This window comes from Capra hircus (genome assembly GCF_001704415.2).
Source record: "Capra hircus breed San Clemente chromosome X unlocalized genomic scaffold, ASM170441v1, whole genome shotgun sequence".
NCBI classification, from domain to species: Eukaryota; Metazoa; Chordata; class Mammalia; order Artiodactyla; family Bovidae; genus Capra; species Capra hircus.
The window spans coordinates 27,143,046-27,166,290 of NW_017189516.1; the positions used below are offsets into that span (position 1 = coordinate 27,143,046).

The window sequence follows — 23,245 nt, forward strand, 5'->3', positions numbered from 1 at the left end:
TTAAGGAGTCTTAATAAAGGAGTTAATTTACTGACAAATTCAGTGTGGGTAGAGAGTCCCCATTTGTTGACTTGACTTGCTTTTCTGTTAATAAAGCAGGGGATAAAGAAAGCAACAGGTTTGGGGATTGGGAAATGAAAAGCCTCCAAATGGAAATGGGTCATTTGGGGGAGTATATTGAGTTGGAAGTACCTGAGGGATATCAGATGTTGGTATAGACAGAAGTCTGGAGCCAAAAAGAAGGGCTGGAAATTCGATTTTGAACATCTTCAGTATAAAATGTCTTTTGCCTTACTGTTGGTGTGGTGTTTTTTTTTTTTTTTTTGTGGTGAAAGACAGTTTTGGAAGAGACCATGTTGGTAAACTTGTAAGAAGGAGCCTCTTTTTTGAGTGAAGATTGCTACGATTCATTAGCTATTGAAAGAAGGAACCTGTTTTTTGAGTGAAGATTGCTAGGATTCATTAGCTATTAGTCATTGGTGCAGTAGAGTTCCTCCTTGAAACTGTTGTAATAATCTTGAATTACAAAGAGAATGAAAGAACTGAGTTTGGGAACTTTGAGGGAATCTCAGTCAGATCAACTTGGCCAAGCATCATGGCTCGCAAATGCTACCGAAGCTTCAGTTTTAGTTTGGTATCTTATTTTCAGAGACCAAATCCCTAAAGTAATTGCCATCACATTCTAAGGCATTTTCCCTAGTTTAGAAATGAAATTATTTGTTTTTTTAATTCATACTTTCAGAATTCTGGCAATCTGTAAAAAAAGAAAAAATAATTCGCCTTTGACCTGCAAGAGTACCTGACAAACCTTCCATTCTCCCACTTAAATGGTTCATAAACCCCTGTTTCATAAACGCTATGTAAACAGATACTGTTTCCTCAGCTTGAAGGATCTCTTTTCTTCCCTCATCTATATCTTTTAGACTCTGCTATGGAATTGTCTTTTAAACTTTTATTAGAACATTAATTTCAGTGAGCCTTTTATTCAGTTGCATAGATGCTGACTCAGTGCTAAAGAATCTAACAATGCAGGAGCTGCAGAAGATAGCGGGTTTGATCCCTGTGTTGGGAAGATCCCCTGGAGGAGGAAATGGCAACCCACCCCAATGTTTTAACTGGTATAATCCCATGGACAGAGGAGCCTAGCGGCCTACAGTCCATGAAGTCCCAAAGAATTGGATGTAGCTGAGAACATACGCACGCATAGTCATAACAGAGTGCTTGGCGTAGAGTAAAAACAGGTTGCAAACAAGCAGCATTTGCTTTAATAGACAGCAGTATTGACTACACGTACCTTGTCTATATAGACTGAAGTGAAAGTGAAAGAGGAGAGTGAAAAAGTTGACTTAAAGCTCAACATTCGGAAAACGAAGATCATGGCATCTGGTCCCATCACTTCATGGGAAATAGATGGGGAAACAGTGGAAACAGTGTCAGACTTTATTTTTTGGGCTCCAAAATCACTGCAGATGGTGACTGCGGCCATGAAATTAAAAGATGCTTACTCCTTGGAAGAAAAGTTATGACCAACCTAGATAGCATATTCAAAAGCAGAGACATTACTTTGCTGACTAAGGTCCATCTAGTCAAGGCTATGGTTTTTCCTGTGGTCATGTATGGATGTGAGAGTTGGACTGTGAAGAAGGCTGAGCACCGAAGAATTGATGCTTTTGAACTGTGGTGTTGGAGAAGACTCTTGAGAGTCCCATGGACTGCAAGGAGATCCAACCAGTCCATTCTGAAGGAGATCAGCCCTGGGATTTCTTTGGAAGAAAGAATCATTTTTGGAATGATGCTAAAGCTGAAGCTCCAGTACTTTGGTCACCTCATATGAAGAGTTGACTCATTGGAAAAGACTCTGATGCTGGGAGGGATTGGGGGCAGGAGGAGAAGGGGACGACAGAGGATGAGATGGCTGAATGGCATCACTGACTTGATGGACGTGAATCTGAGTGAACTCCGGGAGTTGGTGATGGACAGGGAGGCCTGGCGTGCTGCGATTCATGGGGTCGCAAAGAATCGGACACGACTGAACTGAACTGAACTGAAGGCTTTTGGGGGTAAACACACAATTTGCAAGTTTTAAATATTGACATTTAACCCTGACTGCATTGGAATAAGTTGTAGAGGGTGTTATTTGGTTCATAGGGTATTGTCCTCAACCCACTGACTCAGAACATCTGAGATTGAATCTGGAATCCACATGTTGCTCCAAATTAATAATTTATACACACAACCATAACTTGTCAATAATGAAAAGTTTTCTCACTGCTTATCTTCAGGTTTGGGAACATAGTTGAAGGGTTCTACAACTGAAAAGATGGTAAGATAATCACAGATTATACAACTAGAAGTAAAACATTTTAAAAGGGAAATAAAGTCTTGAAATTGGTGTTTTATGTGTTAATTACATCAACTTTCATTTCTATCTAGAGAGGAAAATCTAGTTCCTTAGTCTATAGAAAGCAAAGTACTGAAAAGTTACTTTGAAATATTGAACAAGTTAAAACCTTTTAAAGAAAAAGTTACTTTGGTGATACCGATGTCAACAGAAATTGTAATGAATTGAACCTTGTATTAAGTTGGACCAGAAAGGCTCTATTAAAAGGAAATCACTGTAACATTAGGAAAAAATCTTCTTGCTTTGAAATTAGTTTTCTATAGAATGCTTTCTGCCTTGAGGTTTGCAATAGTCTTTGAACTGCAGAAGCCTTTATTGGGTGGTAACTATTTCACACAGCAGCAGTCAGTTTGAGTACTGCAATATTTCAGTATGAGGTATATTTCCAAGCTCTTTCTGTTGGTTGCAAGGATGGGTGCTAGGTATTTTACCATGGTATCTTCAGGTTGGGGGTTGATTATCATAGTTGATAGTTGTTTGTTGACTTATGTGTTAAAAATACATCTATTTTGCATCCAGTTTAGACACTAGAAATGAAACCATGAAGTCATACCATCCCCACCCTAGTCTCTTATCTCCCTTTAGTTTACTCAGAGGTGTATCAGTGATTTTTGTTATGTGGGTTTGTGGTTTGCACATGTTTGACATTTCATGATGTTTTGGGTTTGAAATGGTGCATCAGTGACTTCATTGCTAATTTTAAGATCAATGAATAATTATGTAGTCCAGAACTACTTCTGCCAGATTTCATTACAGGACCTTCAGTATTGATAGATGAAATGTAGATTGGGCGATTTGAATTACGCATCTCTCTGCTCTTTGTGAGATTTCAGTGGAGTAGTGAAAGTAAAATATTGCCATCTTAAATGGGGTTTTCTTGGTCGGTCAGTTTGCAACCTTTGACTCAGGAAAGTTCTGTCTTTTGTTGTTGTTTTGTTGCTGGCTGACTTCTTTTGTGACCCCATGGGCTGTAGCCCCCCGGGCTCCTCTGTCTATGGGATTTTCCAGGCAAGAATATTGGAGTGGGTTGCCATTTCCTTCTTTCCCAATCCAGGGATCGAACCTGCATCTCCTGCATTGGCAGGCGGATTGTTTACCACTGAGCCACCAGAGAAGCCCCTGTCTTATCTAAGTATTAATGTTGGCAGGATAGATTAGACTTTGAAATGTAGTACAATCTGAATGTGTGGCTGCTGTGCCTCTTTTTATCTAGAGGAAAACAACTGGTTATAAAATATGCTTTGCTTTCATAGTACTCACTTTTTAAAATAGTCTGTTTTCTATTGCTATGGTAGCACACTAAAAGGATGTTTGAGGACATGCAATCTGCTTTGTAGGCCAGGGGAGAATAAAAGCAGTTCTCAAAGTGTTCAGATGTTGGATTTTTTTTTCTCATTCTGTAAATGATGGCAAATATTTTTTCACTTTCGATTGTCATTGTGTCCCTAGTATCTTCATTGTCCTAAAGACATTATAGGTTCTTGAAGAAGTCATTGAATGGATTAAATATTTAATATTTAAGGGTCATAGTCATTTCGTTAGTAGCTTGCTCATTCAGAATATTACAACCTCTAAATATTGAGTACTGCAAATGTAGGCTACAGTAATTATGCATGCATATAACAGACATTTGTGAATAACTACTAGTTCATACGAAATTATGCCTTCTAATGTTTGTTTCATTGTAGTACTTTGTAACTGACATTTGTTTATTTTTGTTAACTGAGGGTTGACCAAGTGCAGTTTTGTTGATTCTGTGTTGAAATACAGCACTAAAAGCTTGCTGATGACTGTCTCCCTTGATATAGAAAGTTTTAAGTTTCTTTCAGGCTTACATCTAGAAGTTGTCATTATATGTATCAGTTTTCAGTTTTTCCAGCAGTTGAAAAAAGACAACTCTTTAGGCATTTGGCTTGTGGATAGAAATGGTGATTTTTAGAAAATTGTTTTGTACTTTTGGCTTTTGATTACTTTTAATGGTAAAAATTTGTGGAGGCTTGGAAATTTTGAATATGTATTTCTGGAAATATCTTTTAGAAGAATTCAGAGACTTAACCTTTTTTATTTGTTACTGTTTATTTGTTTCTGAGTGTACTGGGTCTTCACTGTTGCACGGGCTTTTCTCTAGCTGCGGTGAGCTGGGGCTACCCTCTCGTTGCAGTGTGAGGGCTTCTCTTGTTGCAGAGCACAGGCTGTGGGGCTCACAGGTTCCAGCAGTTGCTGCACATGGACCCTCAGTAGTTCTCTAGGGGATCTTCCTAACTCAGGGATCAAACCTGTGTTTCCTGCATTGCAGGTGGATTCTTTACCTGCTGAGCTATCAAGGAAGCCCCGCCTTAAATTTTTTTTTTTATTTCAAATATTCCATACTAACTATAGTACTGGTTTTCCTTTTCCTACTTAAATTTATATAGCCAGTTTAGTGTTGATAAACTTGATGCCAGATCGCACCCTGTTGGTTTTTTTTGACTATATTGCACAGCATGTGGGATCTGAGTTCTCAGACTACAGATCAGGCCTGAGCCCCCTACGTTGGAAGCATAGTCTTAAACCACTGGAGCACCAGAGAAGTCCCTGGCACCCAATGTTCTTGATGATGATTTGTATTCTTAAAGATTAGCGTTATGCCTTGAGTTTGACGTGTATTTTGTTTTTGTGTTTTTTTTTTTTTTTTTTTTGGTCGGGGGGACAGGCTTAAGCAATATTGTTACAAGTGGATGCTGTAAATTATTAGTGGTTTAATATTGCCTGCACATATAATAGGGTATATATCCTAAAAGGATAATTGCACTTCTTTTCTATCGGTTGCAAGGATGTGTGCTAGATATTTTCTAATGCGGCTTCAGGTTTAGGGGTTGGTGATCATTATGATAGTTGATATCTTAATATCTTAGTAGGTACATCTGTTTTGCATCTGGTTTAGATAACTAGAAAAACTATGAGGTTATGCCATCCCAACCCTAGTCCCTCATCTCCCTTTAGGTTTAGAAAACCAATGGTTTTATGTTGGATGGTTTTGTATGGCTATTTGGTACATTCTTTGTGATGCTTCAGATACTTTTAACAGTCTCTAAATACAATACTTACTGAAAAATCAGTAAGGGCAAATAGTTTTACCCTTTATGATAATTTTCTCATAGTCATTTTAAAAAATATATATCATTTTGAGATAAGCAGTGGTATTTAATCCATTAACACCATTGAACTTTTACTTTCAGTTTTTAAAATAATTATGTGTTCTATTTGAAGTGTTCAGTAACTAACAGTTCCTATTTGCTAGAAGACTTAAAAACCTGATTCTTTTTTCCATATAAACAGATTTACATAGGATAACTTGATATCAAGTTAATTCTCACGCCAAATCTCTATTCTCAACTGTTCAAAGAAAATAATGCAGCAGTCTGTTTGTTCTCAGCAATAAATGTTCAAAGTAATGCTAGTTGGTTGTATAATATGTTATATTTGCATAGCATAGTTTCATAATTATATTAAATCTTATATACCTGAAAATTATCTTATATGACTGATTTTTACTGCATTAATTTTCTCTCTTGCAGCATTTTCAGTTAGCTTTGGTTGACTGTAATCCCTGCACTTTGTCCAATGCTGAAAGTAAGTATTATTAAGTACATAGTTTTCTGCACGTATTCAGATCGTTTCATGGCAGATATAATAATAGTCATGAATCCTGTGTAATTTTTCCCCTGGAATTGCTGAATCTAACTATATTTGTTGCCATAACTATTTGTACAAATGGAACAAGTGAGACCAGTTATTTATTGTGAACATTGTGTGTCTAAAATAGATATGCTAGTGAACTGGGTTTGTTGAATTAAAATTATCTGTACTAGTGAACAGGATTGATTATCTGTATATTAATTACATTGTAGATGACTTGGGGAGGTTAAAAACAGGATTGCCGGTCTTTTCAGAAATCTGAGTATACAAAGATTCATGTGTTAATTCACTGATTGATACTTTGTGAATTAAAATTATTGGTAATGACGAGGATATACTTTGACTTTCTATTATAGTTTTAAACATCATACATAAAGATTGTGGTGAGATTTTTTAGTTAGAGTATAAAGAATCATTCTTCATGAAAATTTCAGATAAATCAAAAGATTCTAGATTTAACAAAGTCAGTAGTTTGCTATAATTACTTTATTTTTTTAAGCATATAGAAAGGAGTTTAGTGAAGAGTTAGTAGTCACAGTGGTAAAAATGCCTGCAAATGATTGACTCAGTGAAAAAAAAAAACTGTAGAAATTTGCATATAAGATGAAATAAGATATAGTGTTTATTAAATTATCTAGACCAGACTAATTGTCTTATAATTCTACTAAATGCAATTTTCTGAGAAAATTTAAAAGAATTCTGTTTTCTTTAAATGAAACTTAGGATTTAGTACTGATGAGTGTATTTCCAGAACAAATGGTGGAAGGATAACAAATGCAGCACTATTTTCATTTCTAAGATGAGATTAAATAAGAAAAAGGATTTAACTCACTGATATATTAATTTATGAAGTGTTCATTGTTTTTAAACTTATTTTTGTATCCTTAATTTTATATCCAGGTTATATAAACCATCTAAAATATAAACCCCTAAAATCCTTTTAAAATTATGGGAATAAGAAAAAAAGTTGATTTTCATTTGATTGATTGTATTTAGTGCCTAGAAGCTAACTTTCATTCGTACTTGTCAATTTGAATGATAACTATTGAGGGACGTTTCATAACTTTCAAACTAAATCCTTATTTTATTCTACTTGAGCTGAAATCTTACTTGTAGATCATTGCGCCTGAGAGGGAAACACCTATGTAAAATGAGTACCAGAGGGCATATACTTTCTTGTGGAATTTCAGGACAGTTCTAACAATCATGAATACATTTTTGAGCTTACCACAGCTCTCTTTCTCTTGATTGCTGAGAAAGGAAATAAGAAGGAGAGTGACCAGTGTCCTGCTTTGCACAGGACTGAGGAATTTCCCCAGACTCAGAACTATGAGTGCTAAAAGGTTTGTCACTCTAATGGAAGGCATGTGCTTTATTTAGAGACATTACACCATTATAGTTGAGTTGATGTGGGTAGTTTATTTTTAACTATATAACTTCATAGCTACTTGATAACCATAATAATAAAGTCTGGTGTCTCACAGAGCACTCTCAAATATAGACTGCTCACTTTGGGTACACATTATTACTGTATAAACACCAGACTCTCTATCATCTTTGTAAAACTTACTTCTCTGGATTTTTTAATATCATCACCTATTTAGGTAAGCCACAGACTTGACTATTTTTTGAAATCTTCCATGTTACTTTGTCATACTACAAAGGTCAGAAGATTTTATAAAGTGAAGTGAGCTTTTAAAGTCTGTAAGAGATTTCTCTTTTATTGTACAGTTCATTTATGCATTAGAAAAACACATATACTTGCTGCTTCTAGAGCCTTTAAGAGGGGTTAATTGCACTTTGTGTTTTGAAAAGTAGAATCATGGTGATGAGAAACTTATACGATTGCCCTTTGGGATAAAATTGTTTCTTCTAGATTTAATTAATTCTAAAAATAATGTCTTAATTTCTGAATAAAGTTTAATTTCAGAACCTTTTATGGCAATATTTGTTAAATTTCTACCTCTAATTGAGACTTGCCAAGTGGAGCTTTTTCTTATCTGTATGGTTATCTTTCACTTTGAAGGGGACTTTTAAGAATTTGAATATAAATTGGTTTTCACACCACAAAAGATGATACTGGATTTAGTAACTTCTGGGATAGGAAAGCCCTTATTGAGCCTGGAGGAACTTTGGGCTGGAAATAGAATGCTACCTTACTGCTACTAATCTTTTTTTCCATGTCACCTTTCTTAGAGGAGTAAGAAGACGGGGGCGGGGAGGGGGGGAGATGAAAATATATTTTCCATCTCTGCCTCATTCTCTAATGATGTAGTCAGATGAGATTTGGACTAGAACTCTCAAAGAGAGCTGTGTTGAAAAGGGGGACTAGGAAATAAGAAAACCATTCAACAGATACAGGTAAAGGAAGAGGATATTTATATCTGTAGAACTTTTATTATTATTATTTTTATTATGTACTTTTCACAAAAAGTTGATCTTCATCTTTTCAAAATGATATTTTTATTTTGTCTTATCTCTGCTTATGATATTTAATGATTATGTATGAAGAGGGCAGTACTTTTGATCCAAAAATGTGTGATTTTAAAATTCATTATATATTTTGTTTTGGGCTTTATGCATATTTACTCCAGCTGTTTTCAGGTGCTGCTCTAGGGAACAGGTGTCAAAATCCTTTGTTAATCCCAGAACTAAATAAAAAGGTTCCTTTCTGGGCCTTGCCCCAGGCTCACTGAATACAATTTCAAGGATCTCTATTTTTAATTAGCATCTCAGGTGAATCTTACAGTTATGGGAGTCAGTGTGAGAGTTAAGTTTATGATACCAGTGAGAGCTTGATGATAGCTATAGATCTTATTTTTAAAGATCCAGATACATATTATCCATATAATTTTGAAAGGCTCCCAGACTCCTTGAAATCCAACTATGAAATCCAGGTAGATGGAACATTAAAAAAAAAAAGATTTGTCATTGGAAGATGAAAATCATTAAGTAAGCCAGAATCCAGTTTTGATTCCTGATTCATTGTTGCTTTCATTGCATCATTCATATTCTGGTGGTGCAGTATCAGGAAGAGCTGAAAATAAAAGCTGAAATATGTATATTTTTTATTTTCAAGAGGTACTTGTTAATATTGATGTTCTTTATTTATTATTCTTGCTTTCCAAGTGGTTTGACCTTTAAAAACTTTTTTTTGAAGAACTGACAGAGAAATGCATCTTATTATCTATGACATCTTTGTAAACATTAGTATGAAATATGTAATAAAATATATAACTAAAAAGAGTATTTTTCATGGTTCTTTTAATCAAATACTGACTTTCTTTTTTGAGTTTTAACTCAGGTTTTAAATACCATGTTGTGATCTGTTTAATGTTGCCATTTGAACTTACACTTACTTGCTACAGATTTTAATGTTAATGTTAATAATTCCATTGACAAAATTTAGTAATGACTAATAATGAATACATGTAGTTTCTTATCATGTTCTTATATGCTTGTATATTTTATTAAGAATAAGTTATGTTCTGAAATTACTTAAATGTATGCAGCAGAGATGGTGTTTATATTTTACATTTTATATTCTTACTTATATTTATCCAAACACTACTGTACAGCTGTTGACTTATTTTCTCATCTTTGCAGTTCAATTTCACATTGCCCACTTATATGAAACCCAGGTAAGTGTTTTAACTTAGTTTACATTAAAACACTCCTACCATTTTAAGTGGAATCAGATACACAGTTAATTTAATGGAGTTCTGGGTGCTATTTCTTACATAATGCTCATTAAATTTGGTCAAGATTTTGCATTCATGTTGCAGTTATTACACAGAGTTCTTGTTGTATACAAAGAACCCATTAAACTCAAACTCAAACTATCTGCAGCCTTAAATGGCTGTATTTGAGAAGCTTTCTCATATTCTTGATGTGAAATGCCTAGGTTTCTTTTCAGAATGTTATAGATGGTTGTTATAATGCATTATTCTTAGTTTCACTTTTTATTAAGATTGAAATATCCCTTCCATATATCACCATTTGAAAAGCCTGTTAGTAACCTCTTGATGTCATTACCAGTACTTTTATGGCTGCTATATTTAATTTGTTTTTTTGGCTGTGCTGCAAGGCATGTCGGATCTTAGTTCCCTGACCAGGGATGGAACCTGTGCCCTCTGCAGTGGAAGTGCAGAGTCTTAATCACTGGACCACCAGGGAAGCCCTGGCTGCTGTATTTAAAAAGCTATTTTAGAACATATTTTTTTATATGGCAGAATTTGCTTAGTTAATAACACATAAACATTTAGTCTAGGTAAGCAGTTTTGGTATGGGCTTCCCTAGTAGCTCAGCTGGTAAAGAACCCACCTGCAATGCAGGAGAGCCCGGTTCAATTCCTGGGTGGGAAGATCCCCCGGAGAAGGAATAGGCCACCCACTCCAGTATTCTTGGGCTTCCCTGGTGGCTCAGTCAGTAAAGAATACGCCTGTAATGTAGGAGACCTGGGTTCGTATTCCTGAGTTGGGAAGATCCCCTGAAGAAGGGATAGGCTACCCATTCCAGTATTTTTGCCTGGAGAATTCTGTGGACAGAGGAGCCTGATAGGCTACAGTCCATGGGGCTGCAAAGAGACACGACTGAACAACTAAGCACAGCACAGGCAGTGGTATGGAAAATCAAGCGTAAGTTGCTATGAGGCTAAATATTAGGTAATCATAGTTTGCTGCTGTTGTAACCCCATGGACTGTAGCCCACCAGGCTCCTCTGTCCATGGGATTTTCCAGACAAAAATACTGGAGTGGGTTGCCATTTCCTGCTGTAATCAGTTTACCCAGAATATAATTTTTATAACAGCTTTTTAGGAAAATAAAGCACTGTTATATTTCTAGATAATTTTTAAGGTCTGTTTTGTTTCAGAGCCACCATGAGGTGGTCTAAAAAAAATTAACATCTGATTGCTGGACACCTCCTTCTGCTGTGGTTTCTCCCCCCACCCTCCTTGCACGCATGCACACAGGTGTGTGTATGTCTACTGAGTCAGATTGATGCACACTCAGGTTTGGATACTTTACTAATCTAGGGATTTTATCCGGCTTGACAGGGTACATTTGAGAATCATGGTGCATGTTGTGGAGCAGAGTCTTTACCTGCTAATCACTATCTCCTTGTCAACTGCTGAATCAGTTAAGGCCCCAGGGTGAAAGCAGCTATAGAAATAAACTGTTTCTCCAGAGTTCTTTCTCTGGAGTCTTAGCTCCTGCTTTCATTGCCTCAGGAGATCTCTGCTGCCTTCTAAAGGATGAGCTCTGAATTTTTTCCCCCAGCTTTCATAGCTCTTAGTGAGATTTCCCTCATTGGTCATTAGGTAAAACAGATGTTATCTAACCATTCTTTTTAATGAGTGTTTTTTGCCTGGAGATGGAATTCTGTTTTATTACTTTATATGACCACTTTAAAATTTACATTCCATTGTCCTCTGGTTTTCATTGTTTCTGGTGAGTTGTCTGTTGGTATTAATTGTTTTGAATCTTATGAAGGTAATGTGGGGACAGGGCCCTTCCCCCACTGATTCTTTCATTTGATAAATTTTAGTGCCCATTAAGATTAAACAAAACAAAACCAAAAAAATTCGTGCTAGGCAGAGTATGTAATTATTAGATGATAAGAAGCTGAGCATATGAAAGGATTGAAAAATCTTCTTCACTTCAGTGCTTATAACAAGGATTTTTATTTTCAGGTGAAAAATTAAGGAAAACAAAAAGACTTACCTACCTATCTGAAGTATACAATGTGATGATTTGATATATGTATGATTTCCCCCCACTGAATTATTAACACACCCATCACCTCACATCTTCAAAATGGTGCATTGAGAACATTTTAGTTCTATTCACAAACTTCACTTGTACAATACATTGTTATCACAATAGTCATCATATTGTATGTTTGATCCTCAGACCTTATTTATCTTATAAATAAAAGTTTGTACCCTTTTACCAACCTCTCCCTTTTTCTTCCATCTCACCTCCTGATGGCCCTTGCAAATCCCCTCGTCTAGAAGATCAAGCCCCCACCTCACCGCTTTTTAAAAAGAATCCACACAGAAGTGATACTGTATAGCATTTATCTTTCATTGTCTGGTTTTTTTCACTTACCATAATTCCTTCCAGGTTTATCCATGCTGTCACAAATGACAAGATTTCCTTCTATTTTTAAGGGTGAAATACCATTCCGTTGTATTTATATACCACATTTTTTCGATCCCATCTGTAGAGAGACACTTCAGTTGTTTCCATCCTTGTCCTCGTTTAGTCACTAAGTTGTATCAGACTTTTTGTGACACCAAGGACTACAGCACACCAGGCTTCCCTGTCCTTCACCATCTCTTGGAGTTTGTGCAAACTCCTGTCCATTGAGTTGGTGATGCTATCCAACTGTCTCATCCTCGGGTTGCCCCCTTCTCCTCTTTCCTTCAATCTTTCCCAGCATTAGGGTCTTTTCCAGTGAGTCAGCTCTTCGCATCAGGTGGTCCAAGTATTGGGTCTTCTGCTTCAGCATCAGTCCTTCCAATAAATATTCAGGGTTGATTTCCTTTAGGATGGACTGATTTGGTCTCCTTGCAGTCCAAGGGACTCTCAAGCACGACAATTTGAAAGCATCAATTTTTCGGTGCCAGACTTCATTATGGTCCAACTCTCACACATCTGTACATGACTACTGGAAAAACCAAAATTTTGACTATACGGACCTTTGTTGGCAAAGTGAGGTCTCTGCTTTTAATTATACTGTCTACATTTGTCATAGCTTTCCAAGGAACAAACATCTTTTAATTATTAAGATTCACTCTCAGATATTTTATCATTTATTTAATCTTTCTCGTTTTATTTCTTGAGACCCCCCCATACACAGTACCATTTTTTCCTAATAGTATTAATGGCTTTCATTTCTTTTTCTTGATTATTTATGAAATGACTTGAATAGGTCACCATCTAAATTCTAAATAAACTTAAAGATTAAAGGTAAAGGATTTCTCCCTTTTAATTTTGTTATTAGTGTTACGTAGTTTTGAATAGATAATCCAAAATGAAAGTGCCTAAAAGAATACACAGTGAAGTATCCTTCTCACTGTTTTTCCCTGGCCATCTAGTCCCCTGCCAAAAGCTACCAACTGCCATTATCAGTGTTTTTATATTCTTCCAGAGAAACTTGTATATATAAGCAAATCTATATGTATGTTTGCACATATTTTATTGAAATAATAGCCCATTATGTATGTTCTCTCTTGATCTTATTTATTTTTTAAACTTAGTATTATATTTTGGAAATCACTCCCTATTAATACATGTTGATTTATATTACATCCGTTTGCAGAGATGTAGTGTAACTGACTTAACTATTCTCCTGTGAGATAGTTATAAAGAATGTTATTATGAATAACACTGTTGGTAAGAATTACTAGTTTCATTGTTAACCTTGCCTTCTAACTATCCAGCCATAGTTATTACTGACACACTGTAGACTGGTTTCATTTATGCATATTATAGAAGTCCAAAAATTCTAAAGAAAGAAAAATTTAAGCTCATGTTTAAAGATGCAGTAAGTATGTCCTGATTATCTAGGGTTTATTCCATATATTCAGCGTTAGTTCAGTGTAAGGAACTGTGTTAACAAAACAAAAATCAATGTAAGGAAAACAATATTGTGAGGAAGAAAGATTTTTTTAAAAGGAATTAATGATATTAAAAGAGAAAAATGGTAGATCTAATTAAATGTAGTCAAAATCTTTTTATTCTAGAAAAAATTAACAATAGATAAATCACAGACTAACTTGATTAAGTGGATAAATGAGATAAACTACAGATACACAAAATAAGATGACCATAGGTACAGAAGAAATTAGAATAATCACATGAGACTACTTAGCAGACCTCTGTGTGGATGGATTTCAAAACTTAAATGAAAAAAAAAAAAAAAACTTAAATGAAGTAGACTGTTTCCCAGGGAAGTACAGACTAGCAAAATTGACCTCATTGGAGTTAGAAAAGTTATAAAAAGCCATTTTTCATAAAAAGAGAAAAGTAATACCATGCAGAAAGTACCATGCCCAGTTGGTTTTACAGGGGAATTCTACCAAACCTTCAAAGACCAGATAATTCCAGTACTTTGTAGATCGTTCCAGAGCATTAGAAAAGGAGAAAAACTTATTTCTTTCTCCTTTTTTTGAACAGGATAGTCAGGGGCTTATAAATAGCTTTCTGTCTGACCTTGAGAAACATGTATTTGATCATAAAGTCCTTTATGCACTTACTGATTCTATTGTGTATTTTTGAGATATAATAGAAACAAAAGTCTGATCCTAAAAGTCACTTATGGACCATAGTTCTTTGATGTCTTTTTTTATTTTATTGTGAAATATACATGACATAAATTTTCCCATTTTAACCATTTGTTCAATGGCATTAAATGCATTCACTTTATTGTGCGACTATCACCATTGTCCATCTCTAAAACTTCATCATCTTCCCAAGCTGAACCTCTGAACCCAATAAAGAATAATTCCTCATTCCTCCCTCCCGACAGCCCCTAGCAACCACTATTCCATTTTTTGTCTCTATGAGTTTGACTATTCTAGGTACCTCATGTAAGTGGAATGGTACAGTATTTGTCTTTTTGTGTCTGGCTTATTTCGCTTAGCATAATGTCTTTAAGGTTTGTGTATACTATAGCATGTGCCAGAATTCCATTCCTTTTTAAGGCTGAGTAATACTTCATTGTATGTGTACACTACATTTGGTTTATCCATTCATCTGTCAGTTGATTTCCAGCTTTTGGCTGTTATGAATATTGTTGCTATCAACATGAGTGTGCAAATATCTGTTTTTGTTCCAGCTTTTCTTTCTTTCTTTCTTTTTTTTCTTGATATATACTCAGAATTACTGAGTGATATGGTAATTCTGTTAAAATTTTTGAAGAACTTTCACACTGTTTGCCCTCCTTCCTTTTTGATGAAAGTATATATTAACATTGATACTTAAACCTGATACAGTATGAAAATGAATGCACACACTGTTATCACTGATGAATGTTGGTATAAAAATACTAAATAAAATATTAGCAAACAATTATTACCTCATGAAACAAATACACTATGAGCAAATGGTATTCATTCAGAGAATACAAAGTTGATTGAATATTAGGAAATATGTTAATATCATGCCTTGTAATAATAGAGCTAAAGGTAAAAGCAAATCATCATCATAGATGCTAGAGACAAAAGAACTGTAAACAAATCTTCCACTACAGTTACTTTCTCACAGGGATATGGATAGAAGTTCTGTAACTTTTATGTAAATACTCAGTTAAGTTCAGTTGCTCAGTCATGTCTGACTCTTTGCGACCCCATGGACTGCATCACCCCAGGCTTCCCTATCCATCACCAACTCCTGGAATTTAATCAGACTCATATCCATCAAGTCTGTGATGCCATCCAACCATCTCATCCTCTGTCGTCCCCTTCTCCTCCTGCCTTCAATCTTGCCCAACATCAGGGTCTTTTCAAATGAGTCAGTTCTTCACATCAGGTGGCTAAAGTATTAGAGTTTCAGCTTCAGCATCAGAACTGATTTCCCTTAGGATTGACTGGTTGGGTCTCCTTTCTGTCCAAGGGAATCTCAAGAGTCCTCTCCAACACCACAGTTCAAAAGCATTAATTCTTTGGCCCTCAGCTTTCTTTATAGTCCAACTCTCACATCCACACATGACTATTGGATAAACCATAGCTTTGACTAGACAGACCTTTGTTGGCAAAGTAATGTCTCTGCTTTTTAATATGCTGTCTAGATTGGTCATAGCTTTTCTTCTAAGGAGCAAGTGTCTTTTAATTTCATGGCTACAGTCACCATCTTTAGGGATTTTGGAGCCCCCCAAAATAAAATCTCTCACTGTTTCCATTGTTTCCCCATCTATTTGCCATGTAGTGATGGGACCAGATGCCATGATCTTAGTATTCTGAATGTTGATCTTTAAGCCAACTTTTTCAGTCTCCTCTTTTACTTCATCAAAAGACTCTTTAGTTCTTCGTTGCTTTCTGCTGTAAGGGTAGTGTCATCTGCATATCTAAGGTTATTGATATTTCTCCCAGCAGTCTTGATTCCAGCTTGTGCTTCCTCCAGCCCAGCATTTCACATGCTGTACTCTGCATGTAAGTTAAATTAAGCATGGTGACAATATACAGCCTTGATGTACTTCTTTCCTGATTTGGAACCAGTCTGTTGTTCCATATCCAGTTCTAACTGTTGCTTCTTGACCTGCATACAGATTTTCAGGAGGCGAGTCAGGTGGTCTGGTATTCCCATCTCTTTCAGAATTTTCCAGAGTTTGTTGTGATCCACAAAGTCAAAGACTTCGGCATAGTCAATAAAGTAGAAATAGATGTTTTTCTGGAATTCTCTTGCTTTTTCGATGATCCAGCGGATGCTGGCAATTTGATCTCTGGTTCCTCTGCCTTTTCTAAATCCAGCTTGAACATATGTATGTTGATGGTTCACATACTGTTGAAGCCTGGCTTGGAGAGTTTTGAGCATCATTTTGCTAGCATGTGATGTGAGTACAATTGTGCGGTAGTTTGAGCATTCTTTGGCATTGCCTTTCTTTGGGATTGGAATGAAAACTGACCTTTTCCAGTCCTGTGGCCACTGCTGAGTTTTCCAAATTTGCTGGCATATTGAGTGCAGCACATTCACGGTGTCATCTTTCAGGATTTGAAATAGCTCAGCTGGAATTCCATCACCTCCACTAGCTTTGTTCATATTGTTGCTTCCTAAGGCCCACTTGACTTCGCATTCCAGGGTGTCTGGCTCTAGGTGAGTAATCACACCACTGTCGTTATCTGGGTCATGTGGGTCATGAAGATCTTTTTTATACAGTTCTTCTGTGTATTCTTGCCACCTCTTCTTAATGTCTTCTGCTTCTGTTAGGTTCATACCATTTCTGCCCTGTATTGTGCCCATCTTTGCATGAAATGTTCCCTTAGTATCTAATTTTCTTGAAGAGATTTCTAGTCTTTCTCATTCTATTATTTTCCTCTATTTCTTTGCATTGATTACTGAGGAAGGCTTTCTTATCTTTCCTTGCTATTCTTTGGAACTCTGCATTCAAATGGGTTTATCTTTCCTTTTCGCCTTTGCTTTCCACTTCTCTTCTTTTCTCAGCTATTTGTAAGGCCTCCTCAGACAACTATTTGGCCTTTTTGCATTTCTTTTTTCTTGGGAGTGGTCTTGATCACTGCCTCTTGTTACAGTGTCTTGAACCTCAGTCCATAGTTCTTCAGGCACTCTGTCTACCAGATATAATCCCTTGAATATATATACTTGTCACTTGACTTCGGGAGCTGGTGATTGTCAGGGAGGCCTGGGATGCTGCGGTTCATGGGGTAAAAAAGAGTCGGACACGGCTGAGCGACTGAACTGAACTGAATGGTCTAGTGGTTTTACCTACTTTCTTCGATTTAAGTCTGAATTTGACAGTAAGGATATTGCTTATCCCTAAGTAAATGTATTGTGAATAATGAGGGCTAGATTTTCACTGTCAGAGAACTTACAGGTAAGAAAAGAAGAAAGGCTAGACTGAACTCTGTGTTATTGGATTGGAATTGGAGTAAAAACTAAATATATGGTTATTTATGGAAATTGAGAGTTGAGTAGAGATAAATATAGATCGAAGAGTATGTATGTATGTGTATGCGTTGTGTATACATTAATATATTTCCCAGCTCTGTTGGCTGTGAGTGCCTGGAAGCAAGCCCCCCCTCCACAGCAGTGAATGTTCTAGCATCCAGATCTTTGTTTCTAAATTTGATTCTTCAAGAAAAGAAAGCAAGAATTCTTGGGGATACGTGTGTGATTCCAGAGCTTAGGGAGGGAACCTACAAGATGAGCCCTGGAATATTTCATGGTGCAAAAAGTAAGGGAGTTCTCAAAAAATGATGAGGCCTGTGAAAAGTTTTAGGAGCCAACTTGAGTGGAATAGGGTTTCTAATCACCAAATTGGGCACAAGTTTAGGAACAAATAATTATAATGCGTACAGTACAGAATAAAATATATTAGCTCATATTGCTTTAAATGAATAATTGAATAAATAAATGGAAAGGGGACACCTCTTTCTTCCTGTGGAATTTTAATTAATGTATGAGAAATGATGAATATCATTCCATAAGGTACTTACTAGTTTGAAAGGTACATTCTTCAAATAATGAGCTAGTACTTTAAATATCAAGGTAATGAAAAGTCAGAGACTGAGTAGCTGTCTCAGGTTAGCGGATGGTAAAGACACACGCTAACTGAACACAGTGTGGGATCTTGAATTAGATCCTGGACCAGAAGAGTGGGACAGTTGGTGAAATTGGAATAAATTTTATAGACAAATAATATTTTATCAGCATTAAATCTGTCAGTCTTCTCATTTTTTAAAAAAGCTTTGTTATTGTTATGTCATCCTGATATGTCCTTCATCGTTATGAGATATTCCGCTGTATCTCTGGCAGTGCTCTGTCTTGAAGCCGCCTTAATGTGATCTGAATCTAATCACTTCAGCTTTCTAATATTTAGAGTTTACATTGTATGTTTTCCATCCTTTTATTTCAGTCTGTTTGAGTCCTTATAGGAAAAAGTGCAAATCTTACAATTCTTAAGTTTATGGCTTTCTTTCACTTGTGTAGTCTGTTCTGTCAGTCTCTATTGTTCTTTGTTTATCTAGTCCATTTATATTTAATTTGATTACTGATATGATAACAGAAAGTTGGCTGTCATTCTTGTTGTATCCTTTGTATTTTGTGGTTTTTCTCTGGCTGTTTTCAGGTTCTTTTTACATTTGGTTCTTAAGTATCTGACTATGATGTACTTAGGTATTGGTTTTTCCTTTCTGTTTTTACCAGTGTTTTTCCTGGTCTTTTGGATATGGGATTTAATGTCACAAATTCTGAAAAGTTCTCAGCCATTATATTGTCCATATTTTCTCTGCCCCATTCTTTCTGTTCTTGGACTCCTGTTATGGGTATGGTAGATACTTTGTTATTGTCTTATACATCTTGGATGGCTTTTTTTTTCCTTCTCTTTTGTCTGTTTTGCTTCAGTCTGGATACTTTCTGCCAATCTCTTTTCAAATTTGTTGATTTTTCTAAAGTCTTCACTCTGCTAGTCAGTCCTTCAGCGACTTTTTTCTTTTTTTACAATTTGAAATTTGTATTTTTCAGTTTGAGAATTTCCTTTTGTTTCTCTTTTATTTTTTTTGTGCTTTGGCTTTTTTTGTCCATTCCTTACTGATTGTTTTCTTTTTCATTTGTGAACTTCATTAAAATAGCTGCTTTTAAATTATTTGCAAATTGCAACATCTGAGTCATTTCATGGCTGATCCTCATTGATTTCTTTTTGTTTTGAACATGAGTAAAAATTTCCTGATTCTTACAAGCCTGGTAATTTTATCCTGGGTATCATGAATAATGTGTTGTGAAGAGTGACTTTGTTATATTTTTCTGAAATTGATTTTTTGTTTTATTAAACAGTTTTAACTTTGCTCAAGTCACACAGTAACCTTTATCATCCCTGTGGTGGATGGCAGCTAATCTCTCTTTAGTTCTTTTAGGCTGCTGGACGTCTGTTGTGTTTCTGTGTAGTTCAGTGGTCAACTAGGAATTTGAGCGGTTTAATTGCAGAAGTTGATATTCTCTCTCTCTCTTTTCTGGGATTGTTTCTTCTTCACTCACTTTTAGCTCTTGTGATAGTTTCAAAATCTTTTCTCTTATTTTTCAAGCTAGTAAGATTGCTCATTTCTATATGAGGTCTAGCCAGCCAGATACCAGTTGGGGCCTGCCTTGGAGCCTGCCTTCAGGTCAACATCCTGGGAAAATGGGGTTACTGAACCAGTGCCATTCCATTCCTTTAAGTCTTCACTTCTCTGGTTTGGCCTAATTTTGTTTTCTTTTCAGTGCTTTCTGGTAGATAGTTGACCTTTGTATTTTATCCAGAATTTAATGCTATCTGTGAAATGTTACTGCAGCATTACCAGAGGCAAAACTTTACTAAATACCTTTACACAGAAACTCGTGTTGCCTTTGTTTGCTACTTAATGTTCTGCTGTAAACATCCATCATGTTTTACATTTCCACTCACCTAGTAAGATAGACCTAGTTGTCCATCTCCTTGATACTACGAATAGTACCGTTTAGGGAAGGTTCCTTTGGTGTATAGATATATCCCAAGAATGAGATATTTAGATTGTAGCATATTTACACACCTAGTTCCATGAGTAAATCCCCTTCAACAAGGCATGAGTATTTCCCTTTATATCCCTACAATGCTAAGAATTACCCAACTTTATGTTTGCCGGTCTATTTGGTAGAAACTAGTATTTCATTTAAATTTGCATTTTCTGATTTCTCGAGGTTTATACGTCACATGTTTTTCACCTTTTACATGTTAGTTTTTATGTCCATTGTCTTTTTTTCTCCTTAGGTGTTTTGAGTCAGATCCTTCCTCCTTCTGATTTATGTGGTTTTTGCCAAGTCTAATAAATTTTTTCCCATCTCAAGGAAATGTTATCCTTTGTCTTCTTCTAGTTATATACTTATATTTCATATTTAGGTCTTTAATGTGGGTGCCAGTTTTGTATATAGTATGAGGTAGAAATAAAACTTGGTTTCTCAGTACAGTCCATCCAGTTTTTCAAGTAGGATGGTTTATTATTATTAATATTATCATTATTACTAGTGTTTGGAAGTATGTTTTAGTATATGTTGAGGTAATTCCAGAAAGTGGTCTTCCTAAAATATAAATTTGATTATATTGCTTGAACTCATTTCAGTGGTAGCCCATTGTCTTAGGATATAGTCTACAATCTTTTAACATGGTTTAAGAAGGTCTTTGTGAAGTTGTCTGCTTGTCTCTGCATTTTCTGCCCAATCTGCTAGTGCTCTAAGTTTATCTGCTTCTGGGAAATAACTGTGTACAATATTCTTACTGTACACAGTACAATAAGCTTTGTTTTCAAATCTGTATTCTTGCCTGTAGTCCCAGCAATTTCTGTTATGTGTTAGGTGTTCAACAAGTACTGAGCAGTTGAGGGAACTGAGTTGAATAACTTGATTCTTATCCTTCACTAGCTGTCTAATTTACTTTTTCAGATCAGATTAATGTTTAAAGGGAAGTCATATACCTGATGAATAAAAGTTTGTAATAACTGTTAATAACTAATAATTAATAGTAATAACTATTAATCTCAATGGACGTTCTTGCAATTTTTTCCCTTGTTGACATACTGTGTTCATAGAGCTCCTTATTTCCATAGCTCTTTATCTCATTTAATCCTGAGAAGAACTCTAGATAGAAAGATCAGGCATTACATCTGTTGTATGGATGTTGAGTCATAGTTCAAGTGATTTGCCTGAGGCTCACACAGCTAGTTTTATGTCTCTACTTTTCTGGGGAGAAAGGTTTGTTTGCTCAGCCAGCTATGTCCTATCAGTGATATGAGTGAAAGCCACTTTAATCCATTGTTCTGCCAAGTGTTTTCTAAAAATAATATTTATGAAGTTTTCTTTTGTTGACTTTCCCCCTTTTGGAGGGATGCGGTGGAGTTGTCTTCAGCTTTCAGACTGTAGCAGTAATGGGTTTCAGTCATATTAGTACTTTTGGGGTGAGAACTGTGGGTAAATGGTTTCATTTAGAGTTTTGCCCATAGAATCTTAAATATTATAAACATCATTAGACAATAGTTATGAGGAGTTTATCTTTAAAATCATGTATGTATTATAATTTTTTCATAGGTTATATTATATACCAGTGATTGTATCTTTTAAACTTAAATTTCATTGGCTTTTGTAACTATTAAGATTTGGCAAATTCTTAAAGGTCCTATTTTTCTGTTGTTATATTAAATACTGAACTGAGGTGAAAAGTAAAATGGTTGTATGGGTACAGAATGGTTGGAAGGGTATCGATTATTTACCCTCATGATCTTTTAACTGACTGGGAGCTGTGGCTCAATACTGCTGCCCAGCATTACAAGAGATTATCATGTCACATATCACTAGCCTAGGGAAAGATCAAAATTTGAAATAAGGTTTCTACTGAATACATATGATGCTGTTTCACATCCTTTGGTTTCAACTTGAAGTACTCAAAGGTCATATTTTAATGATACTTGGTTGTATTGAATGTTTTACTGGTGTTAGATACTCTGAATACAGGCCTATTAACCATAACTGTCTAGAGTTAGAGGAACATTCAGTAATGTACTTTCATTTTTCAGTTGAGTTTTTAAAATATACTGAAATATCAATATTGTATAAGACTTAATATGAGCTAATTCTTTAAAGATGTTAATTTATTTTCTTTAAATCTTTTTTTCCTGCTTTTTAGAGGAAGTATCATTCTGCAAAGGAAGCTTATGAACAACTTTTGCAGACAGAAAACCTTTCTGCACAAGTAAAAGCAACTGTCTTACAACAGTTGGGTATGTAATAATATTCACTTAGTGTGTTATAAGTACATTGCTTTATGGTTTTTACATGTCACTGATGGTAAATACATGACTTATGTATCCTATTTCTTTTCCTTCCTTTTCCAAAGTTGATAGACATTATCTGAACTCATCATATTTCCACCTTCTGCTGAGTATTGTCTATCTCACAGTCAGTGTTGTTACAATTTTTTAGTGTAACTTTTCTTTTAAATGCTCAAAATTATACACTGGTACTTAACCATGAGTGAGGGGGATTGAATGCTTTCTTGGTGCCAGATACCATTAGTACTCAATGAAGTTAAGTGATTTACCTAAAGTCTCTTAGTGATTAGTGAACTCGCTTTCATAGCTCTGTCAGTAATACTAACTAAAACATCTTTATGTAAGAAATGTGGAATATCTAAAGTATAGATTCTCTACACAGTTCTTTTGTCATGTTGAAGATGAAGGAATATAGTCGTTAGCATGAGTGTTTTTAATGTAATTTTTAAATTATTTAAGCTTAAATTTTATCACTTCATGATACTAATGCATACTATGTGATCAGTTATACAAAATAAAAACATTGCTTTCATATAAAACTTTCATTTTTTAATTTTGTCTTTAATCTCTGGGTAGAATTTCCATGAGTTATCCATACTTTAAAAAATTATAGTCAAGTGTTTGTTTTTAATGATTACATGCAGAGTTTAAAT

The 23,245-nt window shown here is 35.4% G+C and overlaps 1 protein-coding gene across 9 annotated transcripts in view; it reads left to right on the forward strand.

Annotated features, from left to right (window-relative positions):
• Positions 1-23,245, forward strand: part of KDM6A (lysine demethylase 6A) — a 181,131-nt gene that overhangs the window by 100,981 nt on the left and 56,905 nt on the right. For all 9 annotated transcript variants that reach the window (XM_018043771.1, XM_018043764.1, XM_018043765.1 and 6 more), the window contains exons 7-9: positions 5,959-6,013; positions 9,686-9,720; positions 22,448-22,541. In XM_018043771.1, the coding sequence (XP_017899260.1) occupies positions 5,959-6,013; positions 9,686-9,720; positions 22,448-22,541 (184 nt within the window). The remainder of the gene's footprint in view (positions 1-5,958; positions 6,014-9,685; positions 9,721-22,447; positions 22,542-23,245) is intronic.